The sequence below is a fragment of the Pipistrellus kuhlii genome, unplaced genomic scaffold (assembly GCF_014108245.1).
Source record: "Pipistrellus kuhlii isolate mPipKuh1 unplaced genomic scaffold, mPipKuh1.p scaffold_m20_p_13, whole genome shotgun sequence".
NCBI classification, from domain to species: Eukaryota; Metazoa; Chordata; class Mammalia; order Chiroptera; family Vespertilionidae; genus Pipistrellus; species Pipistrellus kuhlii.
In genome coordinates, this window is record NW_023425438.1 from 9654098 (window position 1) to 9670700 (window position 16603).

General features: G+C 37.5%; 1 protein-coding gene across 18 annotated transcripts in view; it reads right to left on the minus strand.

Annotated features, from left to right (window-relative positions):
- Nucleotides 1-16603, minus strand: part of BIRC6 (baculoviral IAP repeat containing 6) — a 150116-nt gene that overhangs the window by 39923 nt on the left and 93590 nt on the right. For all 18 annotated transcript variants that reach the window (XR_004987346.2, XM_036434801.2, XM_036434805.2 and 15 more), the window contains 11 exons: nucleotides 15810-15943; nucleotides 14318-14445; nucleotides 11709-12271; nucleotides 10517-10692; nucleotides 9259-9355; nucleotides 8925-9119; nucleotides 7355-7555; nucleotides 4265-4544; nucleotides 1737-1993; nucleotides 1389-1497; nucleotides 261-482 (listed from right to left, as the gene is read on the minus strand). Coding sequence is in view for 17 of the 18 variants with exons in the window: in XM_036434801.2 (XP_036290694.1) it covers nucleotides 261-482; nucleotides 1389-1497; nucleotides 1737-1993; nucleotides 4265-4544; nucleotides 7355-7555; nucleotides 8925-9119; nucleotides 9259-9355; nucleotides 10517-10692; nucleotides 11709-12271; nucleotides 14318-14445; nucleotides 15810-15943 (2362 nt within the window). In the remaining variant the exon portion in view is untranslated. The remainder of the gene's footprint in view (nucleotides 1-260; nucleotides 483-1388; nucleotides 1498-1736; nucleotides 1994-4264; nucleotides 4545-7354; nucleotides 7556-8924; nucleotides 9120-9258; nucleotides 9356-10516; nucleotides 10693-11708; nucleotides 12272-14317; nucleotides 14446-15809; nucleotides 15944-16603) is intronic.

The following is a 16603-nucleotide window of genomic DNA, read 5'->3' on the forward strand; positions in this document are numbered from 1 at the left end:
CTATGAAATGTAGGGAGCATATACATTAAACATTCTACTTTTAGGTTGGAAAAACAGACAATGACATTAATATATCTTCTTAAAGCATGAAGATAAATTAAATTTTTGTAACATCTCATTTCAAAATTGTACCTAACTATATTTACCCACTACTTTCAAAGTATTAATTTTATCCCAATAAGCACATACGATATTATTTCAAGTGAAAACCAAAGCAATTTAGTACTGGAGGAAAAAAGAATTTCACAAATCACACTCACTCAAAGAGGTCTCGGTCCAACAGTGCTGGTAAATCATACTCTACCAGGAGTTCGTAACTGTGCCACAGAATTGCTGCTACACAGTGCAAATGAGAAGGAGATGGCATTAGAAGACCATATTCTATTGCTGAAGAGTTAGGGCACATGTAGTTCATTCTGCCACTTCTCTTCATAGCAGCCACTCTTGCAGAATCACTGACCCATTTTAACAAGGCCTGAATTCTTAAAAGAAGAAAATGAAATTCAAATAACTACTTATATCTTAACTGACATTTAATATGGATAAATATCACCATTATCTGAAAGGAATATATTTATAATAAAAACATACTAATTGTTCTCATGAGTTTTAATCTAAAATAGAAGGGAAAACGAATTATATAAGAACAAGGATATAGTAGTTCTAATTTTCCAATAACCTTTCCAATCTTAACCGATGAAAATTCTTGAGATAATAATTATAATTCAACAAATAAACATTAATTCCTACCTGAATTATAACAAAATATATAACTAGAATTACAGTACATACAACAACAAACTCACCATCTCTTCTAAATTTTCTTTCACAACAAATCCATATAATCTAGAGGAGTAATCTGGGGCTAATTCTTCATTGTGCAGAATCACATCCTATACAGCCTGTTTCATAAATCTTGCTCCCATCCATTAATACTAGTAGCAGCCACTCACCCTCCTTCATTCTGATAACAGAATATAAGCCCAACATATGTCCTTTTATAAGTGCCCCCCTACTCTCAATCCCCTGGAGCTGGGGAACACTATCCGAGAGTAAAAGAATGATTAAAGCAATAGTGATTTGAAGTTTAAGAAACAAAAAAGATACATTGCTCATTCTTAAAACACTGTTTATATTTGCATTTATTTGCTTTCAAATTTCTATTTTAAACCATCAGATTTTTTTCTAGGTAAGAGGTATATGTGACAATTTGTTTAATGCTCACAAAAATATCTAGAAATTGCGTCATGTAAAGTATACAGGTGAATATACAATATAATAAATGGTCTTAACTTTTATAACATGATCTAAGGAGAAAATAGTACAAATAAATTCCTACAAGTGATCGTATGTTTCTGTGACCTTAATTTAAAAAGGAGACTATATACCTCTCTTTTGTTCCAGTGTCCTGAGTTGTTCCGAGCTGATAAAGAATATCTATAGTAGAGTCAGAAGAGAGCCCATTCAGTCTTCCAAAAAGTAAAGGGCTATTTAAATCTTGTAATAAAGAACCAAAAGGAAAAAGTTGTTAAAGAAGCAAATGGAATGAGATTTGCTCAATTTCATGTTAAATTATTCATTAAAAATAACTCTTCTATAAATTGCAACAAAAAAACTCCAAACGCAATGAAGGCATAGATGGAAGTTAATTTCAGAAACAGAAGTAACCACAAATGACATAATTCAAGTCACTGCTTTGCAAATGTAAGAATTAAAATATGAAAGTTAATGGTCACCTGTAGGATCACTGCCTGATGCTGCACAATTTCTCAGCAGAATGTCTATAAGCTTCAGACCAATTCTAGTGGATTGCAGGCCTATCTTTACAAGCACAACCTCAATGTTCGGTGAATGCATTCCACAGTATGGGGACATCAATAAGGCAGCACAAGTCTGTAGCAGATTAGCAGTAGGTGCAGCAGCACATGCCATCATTCCTTCCAGATCACTTATGTGAGTTAGACAATGATGTAATAACCGTAACCATCCAATACTGAAATATACAATACAAAGTGACTTATAAATTTACATAGCTCGAATTATTTCAGGAGTATTACAAAACTTCTTAAAGATCAGCATGCTGTTCCATAAACAGCACCAATCTATGTAAAAAAGTTTTAGAATACTGCACTATCAAAGAATTAACTGAACAATAAGTTTCCCCTGTGACAGAAGACATAAAAATATTTAAGTGATAATAGTATTTTGAAACTGTGCTTGCTTCTTTTTTAATATCAGAAAATCTACACTAATAAAAGAAAAAGATACAAATTTACCGTCACTTTGTGACACCCACCAGCCTATCAGAAGTACGAAAATTAACCCAACAAAGATGGTGGGTTAATTTGCATGAGCAGGTGCCCAAGGGGCTGGGGGCAGAGCAGCTGGGCGTCCTTGGGACCCAGGCCGCTCTGAGCCTGTAGGGCCGCACGTAGGCCCAGAATCCTAGAATGACCCATGGCCACTCCAGGCCTACACGTACAGACACCAAGCAGCCAGGGGCGAGCAGCCAGGGGCAAGCAGCCAGGGGTGGGACGGCGCCAAGTGGCCTGGGTCCCAGAGTCAAGCATCCTCAGGAGCTAGGCCGCTCTGAGCTTGTAGGCCCACACATTGGCCCAGAGCAGCCAGGGTCCTGGAGCAACCCGTGGCCATTCCAGGCGCCAAGGAGCTGGGGTCCCAGGGAAGCCACTGGAGTGTCCAGTCCTATTAGCCCAGCCTGGGGCGGCTGGAGTTCTCAGTCCTTTTTGTTTGTGCAGCCCCTGGACCAGAAGTGGAAACCAAAAGCTTGGGGAGCACCAGGAATGCTGGGAATCATAGTTCTGGTGGCAGATGTGTTTCGGGATCTCCTAGACACTGGAGCAAAGTGAGCCTGGAGCAAGTTACTGTTGTAGGTGGGGAGTGGGGGAAAGCAAAGGTGAGAGACATAAGGAAAGTCACAGCGTCGAGGAAAAATTAAAGGAAAGATATCCTACAGCTTCTAGGAAATCTCCACCAATGGAGGGGAAAAAAAGTCCTCTATTATTCTGTGAGCACCAAATCAAACTAGATTGGGGTCTCATAAAATTTGCTCACATGATTGCACAGACAGACAGAAACTCCCAGATTGGAGAGGGCTCCCTGAGCACGCCCAGATTGGAGGGTGCAGGTAGGGCTGAGGGGCCCGACCTCCAGCACGAATCTTCGTGCTCTGAGCCCCTCGTGTTTTTACATATACACATACTTATGTGTATAAATATCAACTGTATAGGACCATAGACTTTTAAAAATGAAAAGTCTTAGCAGCTTGGGAATTAAAAAGATATCCTAAACTTTTTTTTATCAGGCAAAGCTTTCAGTAAAACCAGTTTATAAAAATTCCAAACAACAAAATATACCAGAAAAATGTAAATTAAAGAATATATTCAGGACCTTGTTTGTTTGGTTAGTTTGTATGGTTCAAATACAACCCTTTTGCTGACTGGCATTTAGGAATTACCATATAAGACTAGATCCATTTATGTGGTCAATTTCTATGTTTTAGATAGATTCCTGGTGATAGGCATTTGGATAGTTTCTAAAAATATGTTTTTACTGATTTTTATAGAGAGAGAAAGAGAGAGATAAACATTGATGGATAAGAACCAACATTGATTGACTGCCTCCTACATGTCCCCTACTGGGAACCAAGCGTGCAACCCAGGCATGTGCCCTAATTGGGAATTAAACCTCTTGGTGACACTCAACCACTGAGCAACACTGTCCAGGCTAGATATTCTTATATTATACTCCAAACCAAGAAACTAGAATCCGCATTCACATATACCACATTGATGAATATCTCAAGGATTAAACACATATAAATCTAAATTTTAACTAGCCTCCAGGTTCTGCTTGATAGAATTGTCTCTATTACACTTAAAAAAACAAACAAAAAAAGCATGTTTTTATACATATTCAACAAAGAAATTCCTAAACCCTAAAAAATAAAAGCCACAGTCCCGACTAGTACGGCTCAGATGGCTGAACATTGTCACATGCACCAAAGGTCACAGGTTTAATTCCCAGTCAAGGCACATGCCCAGGTTGTAAGCTCCAATCCCAGTAGGGGACAAATGGGATAGCCAATCAGTGTTTTTCTCACATTGTTCTTTCTCTCTCTCTCTCTCTCTCTCTCTCTCTCTCTCTCTCTCTCTCTCAAAGCAATAAAACCATTTAAATTAAATAAGTAACTAAACTACAGAATAATTTCATAGAAAGCTTTCTTTAGAATGCGAAATAAACATACCTTGTTTTAGATACCTGATCTTCAGATGGTAGAAAGGGATTGTTAACTGTGGCTGAAGAAGTGGTACCGAAAGCAGTGAGGCCCAGTAATTTAATTTGTGAAAGCCCTAATGTGCTGGCATCTCGAGGACGATGGAGTCTAAGGCAGACAGCAGAGGCAACTTCTGCTTTTACAAGCTGAATTTTTATGTAGGTGAGACCACTTGTGACTACAGGAGTGGACAAAGGTAGCATATTTATCCCATCTGCACTCACTTCAACAGACACTGAGGATGGGCAGGCTGCAGAAGAGAAAATGAAACAATTACTAAAGAATTAAGTAAACTAGCCTTCATAGGTTAGTGAAAATTCCAATAAAATAGCAGCTTTCAGTTATATTCACAATAAAGTTGTCAAAAAAGCATTTATATACCAAATCATTCACTGACTCTCACCATAAGTTATTTTGAGTTATTTTCCAACATGTAATATGAAATCTACTACATAATAAGTTGTTTTTAAAAAATTCTAACATTCACTTCAAACAAGAGTAACTAAAGATATACAGCCCACATGTACTTGACTCTCTATTACTTCTATCTTATTTAGAATTATCTCCAACAATATGGGACATCTGATTAATATAATCACTGTTGTCAACAATTTGAAAAAAATATAATTTTTAAAAACTGTTTTTCCACCAACTCATTATTTCACTACTACCATATTGCAATGATTTTAAACATGGTTTAGAAATTTTTTTGCCTCTTATTTTTTGTTTCTCTTTCAAACCTTAGCCAAATATCCTGAAGAGTTGCTTTTAAAATAATTTCCTTCTAAAATTTAAGGAGGCCTAATGAAGTAACAATTGGCAGTTGCTAAGGGAAAGTGTTTCTTCTTTCCTAACAACATGGAAGCTCATATAATAAATTTACCGATTTACTACAACAAACTTTGAACTCTGATTTTAATTTCGACTGTAAAATTAGGAAGTAATACTTATTATACACCAATTACACATCAGGTTTACAATAAGTCTATACAAGTCACATCAAGTATTAAATATAATCTTCAAAACCTTGAGATAAGTATTATTCACTTTTTACACAAGTTGACAAAGTCAAAGAGAGATTATTAAGTAAACTAAATACCCACATTAACAAATGCATATTTTACATTTTAGTAGATATTTGATTCTAAAGCCTAGGTTATTTGTACTGGAAAACAGTGTATCTTCAATTTCTGCTCCAATCCAATAATAAAATCAAAATGTTTTATTAAGCTCTCCTTCGTATCATTCTTACTACATCAATCCCCATGTGCAAATTCAAGCTATATTTTCAAAGCCACCATTTATATGAACCACTTTCTTGTTCCAAATAAAAGCAATTTCTTCCTCATCTTAGATTAGCCCCGTAAGTCTTACACTGACTTATATTTTACCATCAAACATAGTTCATACACACACACACACACACACACACACACACACACACGAGGCCCAAGTGCATTAATTCGTGCACCAGTGGGGTCCCTCGGGCTGGCCTGCAGGATCGGGCCAATACCAGCTCTCTGACATTCCCCAAGGGGTCCCAGAGTGCAAGAGGGCACAAGCCAGGCCGAGGACCTGCCAGTGCACAATCGGGGCCAGAGAGGAACGACAGAGTTGGCCAGCTGGGGAAGGACCACGAGAGGGCTCCAGGGCATGCCCGGTCTATCTGACTCAGTCCCAATTGGCCAGAGCCTAGCAGCAAGCTAACCTACCAGTCGGAGCACCTACCCCCTGGTGGTCAGTGCACATCAAACTATTGGTAAACAAGTCGACTATCTGCCACCTGGTGGTCAGTGCACATCATAGTAAGCAGTTGAACAGCCTTAGCATATCATCAGCATATTACACTTTGATTAGTTGAAAGGACAACCAGACAAATGGAAACTTAGCATATTAGGCTTTTATTATATAGGATATATATTTTTTATTATTGATTTCAGAGAGGAAGGGAGAGGCAGTGAGAGATAACAACATCAATGATGAGAATCACTGACGCTGTCTCCAACATGTCCCCTACTGGGGATTGAGCCTGCAACCCAAGCATGTGCCCTTGACTGGAATTGAACCCAGGACTCATCAGCACACAGGTTGGTGCTTTATCCACTGAGCAAAACCAGCTAGGGCACATAGTTCTTTTTTGACCTGCTAAAAACCTGTGGATTAGTATACTTTCTTTCTGCATTTTACTCATTATATCTGTTCCTAACCAAAAGGGAGATTCCACAACTATATTAGATTATAATTGTAGTCTAACAAATAAATGAAAAATTTATTCTTCCAAATATGCCAGGGATCTACAAAATCTCCCATAGTTCTTTATGCTATTAAGTGACATCAATCAATAAATATAGTGAACATTACAATAATTCTATTAAAATTATATTTTACACTGAAAGAATTTCATATATACAAACTGGTATTTCACACTACTTTATGAAAACATGAAAAGAGTTCCTGCTTCTCTTAGTGCATAACTTATTTTCTAAAAATTGGTTTGATTTACCTTGCAACTGTAACAAATATTCAATGAAAAAGGATTAAATTAATAATACTCAAACTATCAAACAAAAAAACTCACTCAAATATTCAAAATATTACAAAGGATTATCTTCAAAATACGATGATTTAAAAATTCCTTACAATTGTAATTATCTTTACAATGGGAAGTGGACACATATAAACTTATGCTAACTTCATATTTCAGGGCTAGTATTGATTGTCATACTAGAAAAACGAAGATTGCTATCTACAAGTGTGTAAACTCACTCATTTCAACTTAATGCTATAGTTTAATAAATTTGGGGGACAAGAAAAGGCAATATACAATTAATTGAAGTATATGTGGATTTCATCAAACATTCTATTTGAGGAATAAACTCATCGGTTCATTTTAGGGAAAATGTTTTGATGGTAATATCAAATATTACACTAAAAATTCCAAAATTAACAAATCTAGAAATCATATCTTTTTCACCATTTGCTAAATACTTTTCTCATTATTATGTTTCTATATTATAGTTTACTTTTATTATGCTTCTTTACAAAAAAAATAGTACTGACTTGCAAGAGATGCAAGGTGAGGTTGGATATGTATCTCTTTAAGAAGTACTGCTGCAGGAAGGTGAATGGTAAGGTCACACCACGCCTCCTCTGGCAGAAAGATGTAGGACCAAGCAGCAGAGCGAGCTCTTCGATGGGGCGGTGTGGCCTGCAAAAGCACCTCAGCTGGTTGGGCAGTAGGACTGCTAGATGTGATTGTACCTACAAAAGACATTTTAAGTGAAAACTTACAAAAGAAACCCAATAAAGCATCAAGAACTATCCAAACCATAATAATATTAGAAAATTTAGTTAAAAACGTGAACTTTTTTGATACTATGAATATAGTTACAACACTCAGCATGATTTGCCACAATATTCTCAAAACATCACAATAGCTAATCAACTGAGAAAAGAAGTTCACTTTTAGTTGCTGCCTAATTTCTTTATACTCACGTATTGAATGAAAACTAAAGTAATACCAAATCTAGCACTGTAAATCCTCATATAATTTAAGTAAAACACAATGTCCAATACAGCCTTCAATCTAAAAATAATCACTTTTTTTGTTTGTTAATCCTCACCTGAGAATATTTTTCCATTGATTTTGAAAGATAGTAGGAGGGAGCGGGAGAGACAGAGAGAAAGAAACATTGATGTGAGAGAGATACATTGATTAGTTGAGGCCAGAGATTGAACCTTCAACCGAGGTACATGCTGATGACTGAGAATCGAACACTGGACCCTTCAGTCCACGGGCCAACGCTCTATTCACTGAGCCAAACTGGTGAAGGCAAAAATAATCACTTTTATTCTAAGATGGCAATGTTCATGGAGTTACAAATACGAAAAATATTTTTAAAAACTACACAGACTGGAAAATGGAGCAAATAATCTGAAGCTTCTTCAAAGGAAAATACCTCACGAAGAAACAATAGTAGCATTTACAGTGAAAACAGATATATCTGTTCTATTTAATCTTCTTCATTACACTTGTATTTAAACTCAAAATAAAAACAAATATTACTGCTAAAGAACTATTAAAAACACTTCCCTCCTAATAAGTAGAATGTTTCATAAACCACTACTTTAAAATCAAGTGTTTTTCATTAAAATGGTAATATTATAATGTTAAGAGGCCTGGTGCACAAAATCCGTGCACTCAAGTCAGGGGGAGGAGAGGAGTGTCTCTCAGCCCAGACTGCATCCTCTCACAGTCTGAGAGCTGAGGGGATGTCTGATTGATGGCTTAAGCCCACTTCCTATGTCAGACATCCTTACTGTTGACTCGGAGGTAGGAGAGGCTCCCACTACCGCTGCTGCGCTAGCCGGCCATGAGCCCAACTTCTGACTGAGTGGTGCTCCCCCTGTGAGACCACACTGACCACCAGGGAACAGCTCCTGTATTCAGCATCTGCGCTGTGGTGGTCAGTACATGTCATAGCAACTGGTTATTCTGCTGTTTGGTCAATTTGCATATTAGCCTTTATTATATAGGATTATCAACTTATTTCAACAACTATTTTTGTTTCATTCCAGTTAATAAACTACAAAAATTCATACCAGTAGGATTTAATAATTACTTTCTTACCTAAAGGTGCAAAGTTATGAATTCCTTCTGCGTTGTCAGGCTCAGAAGCTAGTATTCTTGTTTTCAAACTGCTGTCCACAGCTTTATTCGGACCAGAGTCAAGAAATTTCATAATAGTTGATACCATACTTCTTGCAGTGTTTACAATAGCTCTTGTGCTAGTTACCATATTGTTGCAAATGAGCTGAACACCACCTAAATTTACCCAAAAATACTAAATGAATCTTAGGATACTTTGATATCAACTTAACTTTCCTAATGACTACTCAAATGAGAACATAACATACTATCAAATGATTACATTTAAAGGACAAATAATGGAATTTTATCTTACCCATGTCATGGAATGCTTTCAAGGCATCACTAGTATCCAATACTCTCAAAATGAACCACAATAATGGTTCTGATAACTGGCAAGTAGCAAGAGAGCCCTAATTTAAAAAACAAAAAACAAAAAACACATGTACATTATAAGTTTAAAATATCAATTTACAGTAAATTAGGACAATGAAATTTCTTATTAAATGTAATATTCCTTTATAGTCTATTATAAAATGACACCCTTAACCTGTCACTACAAAAAAGTGTCTGCTAAAACATAAAACAAGTCTCACTTGAATCAATAAGGAACAATATCCTCTCTGAATTCAGAGCACATTTTTAAGCATTTGTCTTCAAATACTATTATCACTTTTACCTTAAGTTAATATGCATTAATTTTTGCTTCATTTCAAAAATTATTCCTTCCAAAATATATGTGTATCTTCCAATCAAGAAATATGCATATGCAATAAATACTTAAGAAAATGATAATTATACACTGACATATAAAAATTTTTTACAAAACTTTTTTTAATCTGCATTTGAAAGACTATAAGTTTTTTAAAAATCACATTTTAAAAAAGGAAATATAAAAAGCAATAATATTCTAACATTTCCCTTTAAAATTACTCTATTCTTGCCGAAACCGGTTTGGCTCAGTGGTAGAGCGTTGGTCTGTGGACTGAAAGGTCCCAGGTTCGATTCCGGTCAAGGGCATGTACATTGGTTGCGGGCATATCCCCGGTAGGGGGTGTGCAAGAGGCAACTAGTCGATGTTTCTCTCTCATCGACGTTTCTAGCTCTCTATCTCTCTCCCTTCCTCTCTGTAAAAAATCAATAAAATATATTTTTTAAAAAAATACTCTATTCTTGAATTTCAATTGAAAGGAAACTAAATATGCAACATAAGCTTGAAAAAATACTCATTAAATTTTCATATGTGATATCCTAAAGACAACAACATTTTAGTATTGAGGAATGCTACGAGGGGTGGGGGGGGGGGGAGGCAAAGAACTTTTGGGACAATGGGGAAAATTCTAAAACTTAAGAATACCATAATTATATCACTGTGATTGTCTTTGAAAATTAACACTTCAAAGACATCTTACTCTCCAATGTCCACTAATAATTTATTGTTCTCATCTGATGATGTTGTTCATTTTCCAATTTGTAATATGAATATTCTATTCATCTCTGTTCTCTAAATAATTCTCTACTTCCATTGTCAGAAACTACTTAAATTACTACAACTGTTGTTGGATCAAACTTACTTGTCTGCCCATATATCCACAAGCCATGTAGGTTAAAATTGGCTGCAACATCATGTGCACTGTAGATGCTTTTTTACTAAGGGTTGTCAGTATGGTAAATAATCCATCTCCAACTGATATGGCATCTAGCCCACCATGAAAGTTTTCATGTTTGGTGAGATGTAATCCACTTGCGCCTAGTTTAAATAAAAAGATTACACATTTTTTTAAAGAGTATTATTTTTAAAACCCAGTAATAATTAAAATACACTTAATAGTCATAATTAAAATATACTTAAATGGTCATATTTCCTGAAACCACCAAATGATGGGTACATTAATAGCTGTCTCTGCTTCGGGGGGGGGGGGGGGGGGGAGTACTTAGAAATTAAATTATTTAATATGTTCAGTAGAGCATGTTTTTTGGTAATCTGAGATACATGAGTTATCTCTATTGCTGGTAACGATAGATGCTGTTATGTCATATGATCAAAGAACATAATTCCACATAGCTATATATAAAGCAGAAAGAAAATGGAGAGAAAAATAAGTGATATATGTAACTACTTTCAAACAGCTAATGATTAAAAGAAGATGACTGTTTCACATTCCCACTCACAAAAAAATAGAAAAAAATATATATATTATATATTATACACACACACACACACAAAGAAAAAAATATATCAGGAAAAGATGTGTCACAGTTTACAAAAATTCAATTACCTTGAAAAATTAACAATAATATAAGCTTTTGAAGAGGTAGAAAACAAGCAACAATATATACATTTTTCACTGATATGTGTCATAGAAACTATTACACTTTGAATAAAATTTTATATTTCGCTTTTTAAGAAAATGTAAATAAATCTTGATTCCCTAATACCAAATTTGATGTAAAAGTTTTCATCTTTAAATTATTAGAAATATGTCGCTATAAATTATGTTACCTGCCTTATGGTGACATTTTTTCTTAATTTAATTGACATTATTTTGTTAGTATTTTCCAATTACTTAAAATTTTTCAGTATTTCAATTTAATTCATTGATTAATGGCACTCTACATAAGTTTTCACTAATGAAAACCAAGCATGTTAAGAAATTTACAATTACCCCTATAGCTTAAAGTGAAAAGAAAATGAACTCATACATTGCTAAAGAGAAGAGATATAGCACCAAAAACAAGAATAAGATTAATATTCTCAATACGTACCAATTATCATCGCCATGGCACTACTATTACACAGGCCCAGAGCAGACAAAATCTGGCTCATTATCTGCTGGTTGGCTAACACTAAGTCAGCGACATATGCAGGTGATCCTTGAATACTACTATTGCTTCCATTACCATCTTTGCCTCCTGAGACTTTTTCTTCATCTGAAACACTGTCTGTCGTATTGGTATTCACAGAAACTCTTGCACTGTATTCCCTATTGCCCGAAAGAGGCAGCTGTACCAAAATGTTAACCAGTTTTAACATATCAAACATGAGTTGGTCTCTTGTCATTTCTCCACAAACTGCTTTTGCATCACCTGGACGAATGAGGTTGGCAAAGAGTCCCCCAAAGCATGCTCGAGCACCCACTGAGCTATCTGATCCACTTCGAGACGTGACTTTGTCAGAGCAAGTGATATAGTGGTGCACTAAAAAGGTGACAGACTCTATCACGGCAGAAATAGTACTAACTGAAACGAGTTCAAAATTCTGCTCCAGAGTAAATTCTAAGAGCTTTACTTGGGCATCAAGAGGTCCTTGGCCTGTCTGGAAGGCACCCCTGCAGACAAAGATAGAGAATTAAAAATTAATCCATTTTAAGATCTTTGGACGGGGAAGTCAACATAAAACAATAAAACTAAACAAAAAATAATCTCGTGGTATTCACTATTTCATCTGATAGGAAATGGTTTCCATGTCTTCCTTAGTCCTTGTTCTTATCTCTATTTTATACAAAATTAAAAAATGACTTCCCTTCCTAATAGAAAATTAAAGGACAGGTAAATCAAACGGTGACTCTGTAGCTATAGAATAAAATATGTAAACATCACAAAGTACTCCTCCTAATAAAATTAGCTGTTACATTTTATCCTCAAATGTTACTATTTTAGCAGAAACCAGTTTGGCTAAGTGGTAGAGCGTCGATCTGCGGACTGAAAGGTCCCAGGTTCGATTCCGGGCAAGGGCATGTACATTGGTTGTGAGCACATCCCCAGTAGGGGGTGTGCAAGAGGCAGCTGGTCGATGTTTCTCTCTCATCAACGTTTCTACCTCTCTATCTCTCTCCCTTCCTCTCTGTAAAAAATCAATAAAAAAAATTTTTTTTAAATGTTACTACTTTAAACATTTCCTACAGGTTTTAATTTCAAAAATTAAGATTCAATCAAATAATTCTTATGCATCAGAACTAAATGCGCTCAAGTTCTCCTATGCCTAAAATCATCCCCCACAACTTATTAAGAAAAAGCTAAATGGACTATAAAGTCATAACTTTTCTTGAACCTATTAGATCCCTGAGGTCAAGGGGTACCAAAAAGCCTGACATTTATTTAAAAAAAAAAAAAAGACAGTCATCTCCAATATGAGCATTGGCTTTCCTGTGGCAGAATTAATAAGAGACACTATCAATACACAAATGGGTAAGAAGAAGTGCGCTAAATTATTTAACAAGTTGCTAAACACCAGGGATGCGAAGGTGATGACATATAATGAGTGGCCAGATTATTATGACCTCTGAATGCATAATAATCTGGCCACTCTGCCAGGATGGGAGCGGCCAGGCCCGGAGCGGCTGGGCCGGGAGCAGCCGGGCACAGAGCAGCCGGGTCGGGTGCTCCCAGAGCAGCGGCTGCCAGGCTGGGAGCGGCCAGGCCCAGAGCAGCCAGGTCTGGTGCGGCCAGACCTGGAGCAGCAGTTGCCAGGCTGGGAGCGGCCAGGCCCGGAGCAGCTGGGTCTGGTGCGGCCAGGCCCGGAGCAGCGGCTGCCAGGCTGGGAGCGGCCAGGCCCGGAGGAGCCGGGTCTGGTGCGGCCAGGCCCGGAGCAGCAGCTGCCAGGCTGGGAGCGGCCAAGCCTGGAGCAGTGGCTGCCAGGCTGGGAGCGGCCAGGCCCGGAGCAGCCAGGCCCGGAACAGCTCGCTCCTCGCCTGCCCCTGCCCCACGGCTGCCTCTCAGACATGGCTGGAAACTTTTGCAGGAACTTGAGGGTCTGCTGAATCAAGTGATGAAGGCTTAAATCTAGATGTGTTGAGTTAGTATAGCGCTGGGATATTGATCTGTGAGTGCCTTGGGTGGGGCCTGGATGAGGCTGGTTGACCTACAGTATTTGGAAATGTCTTTTGTGTGAAGTGTATCATTGGGCATGTGGAGGTATTATTGATATGAGAAAATGCTAAGTGACTGATTTACTATCTGAAAAGGGATTTACTATCAGGGAAAGGGAGGGAGGAAGAGACTGAACATAAACTGTGCACCTATGGATGAGGACAATGGGGGATGGGGAGGGGGCGGAGGGTGGGGTGAGAACCTGGTGGAGGGGGGAAGAAATGAGGAACCTTTGTAATAATATGAACAATAAAGATTGATTAAAAAAAACAAAAACAAAAAACAAAAAAAAATAATAATCTGGCTACTAAGTGTATGTCCTATATAATAAAAGGCTAATATGCAAACTGTCCCCTCAACCAGGAGTTCAAACAGCAGGCAGGCCAGCTAATCGCCCATGTCCCATCCCCCGGGGCCAGGCTGGCTAGATCCCACCCATGCATGAATTAATGCACCGGGCCTGTATATATTACACATCAGAAATATATGTATACACTAAAATATACCTCTCTGTTGAAAGTATATGAATTAGCTTGAGTAAAAATTCACTGAATATCTGAGGACATGTTGAAGAAAGATGCACTTGTAATCGGGTAAGAAATTCTTGCATAGCTTGTGTAGCTGTTGGCCCAACCTGAAAAGAAATGAAATTTCATTGAAAACTGCTTATTGGTACCAATTAAGAAATTAATATTTAAAGTCTCAAGTGTTAAATCAAATACTACATTGTTGTAACTTACATTAGAAGAACAAAAATATTATCACTAACAGCAGGAAATTGATTCATTTTTAGATATTCATAAATAGGGAATTTCAGATTCAGAATTTAACTACTTATATACCTAGTACCTAGAACAGTACCTAGCCTAGCACATAGCTAAGAATTAAAAGATATCACTGTAGCCTTTAATAGCTAATATTAAAAAATAAGTAAATTACATGAATTGTCAATTCTTATAGAAGTCATTACAAATGATACATAAATTTTAAAAGCTTTAATTTCAAAATTTTTTGAAACGCTTCCCTGACTTCCAGGTATTTATTCAGAAAATTGCTTAAATGATACAAAATCAATGCCAAAAATCCAACAGAAAACACTATCCCCTATAATTCAGTTTCAATATAGCTACTGTGTTTCCCCGAAAATAAGACATCCTCCGAAAATAAGACCTAGCACATGGAAAGTTAAGACATCCCCTGAAAATAAGACCTAGCACAACTTTGGGAGAAAAAATTAATATAAGACACTGTCTTATTTTCGAGGAAACAGGGTATTACTCCTACATAATGAAGGGCTAATATGCAAATGAAACGGTGGCACAACCAGAAAAACCTCACAACAAATCGCTATGACATGTGCTGTCCACCAGAGGGCGTGTGAAGAACATGGCGAGCGTTGGCCGTGGCAGGAGTGGAAGCAGGTGAGCAGGGGCACCAGACCAAGGTGGGGCGCATTGCTGGTCACTGTCATCTCACAGCTGGTACCACAGCCAACACTCACACCCACTGCTGGTCCTGAAAGCCCCCAAGAGCTTCACCAACTGCCCCTGTTCCTGAGGGGTGACCAGGGCAGCAGCTGCCAGTCGTACCCGCTGCTGGCGCCGCCCCAATCGCTCCACACTGTCAGTGGGTGCAAGCAGAGCTGGCTACATCAGCGCATGGGAAGGGCAGCAGTGGGAGCGAGACTGCCATCAGACAGGAGACCAAGGTCTGCAGTGGGAGGGGCTGCACAGGGGCATAGAGATGGTCCAAAACCAGCTCCTATGCCTACCGCAGCCTCGCAGCCCAAAGTTCCTTTCTCAAGATATATGAATCATGCATTGGGCCCCTACTATTATTAATAATTCAAAATATTTTATTACACTGACACAGCAAAGGCTACCATTTCATACTGTGGCTATAACAATGTAACAGATTTAGGTACATTAAAGTTTTTCTTTACAAATATTTTAATTTTATAGTATGGGGTCTATCATTGCTTTTCAAAATTCATATTACCTGTGGACTGTGTTGATTTGTTCCATGTGGACTGGTGCCAGAAAGAAATTTCACTAAAACATGAATCAGGTTTGGATCAGAAACCAACAGATGGGCAGTACTGTCCTGAGTACCAATGGCAGTGCTGGATCCAGCTATAAAACATTAAGAGACAATAAAAATGTAGTATCTAATATTTTTTCGTTTTAAGGAAAACTAACATATTCCTGGCTGTTACAGGTTGTTAAATGGATCTGAATTAACTAAGTTAGATTCATTATTTTCATCTACAACAGTTCTCCTGTCTCTCTCCTACTTCAGTTGTGAAAAACACCCTATCCTATTTACAATCAACTGGAAAAGAAATAACTAAATACTTAATGCACTTTCAGTGAACCTATCTCTCTTCCAGAAATAGAGATCTACTTTTCGGGTAAATTTTAATCCAGCTTTTTAAACTAAAATTGAGGGGAAAACTATTAATTCTTAATGTTGGTTATTTCAAGATTGTATACTGTTAACTGATACACAGGCAACACACCAGTTTTCTGAACTGAAGAAAATATATTCTGCGTTAAATCTACCTTCAGCATCATATAATGCTTTTGATTCCATATTTGGAAAATATATTTCAAGCCGGGACCGGTTTGGCTCAATGGATAGAGCGTCGGGTTGGGGACTGAGGGGACCCGGGTTCGATTCCGGTCAAGGGCATGTACCTTGGTTGTGGGCATACTCCCAGTAGGGGGTGTGCAAGAGGCAACTGATCGATGACTCTCTCTCATCGATGTTTCTGGCTCTTTATCTCTCTCCCT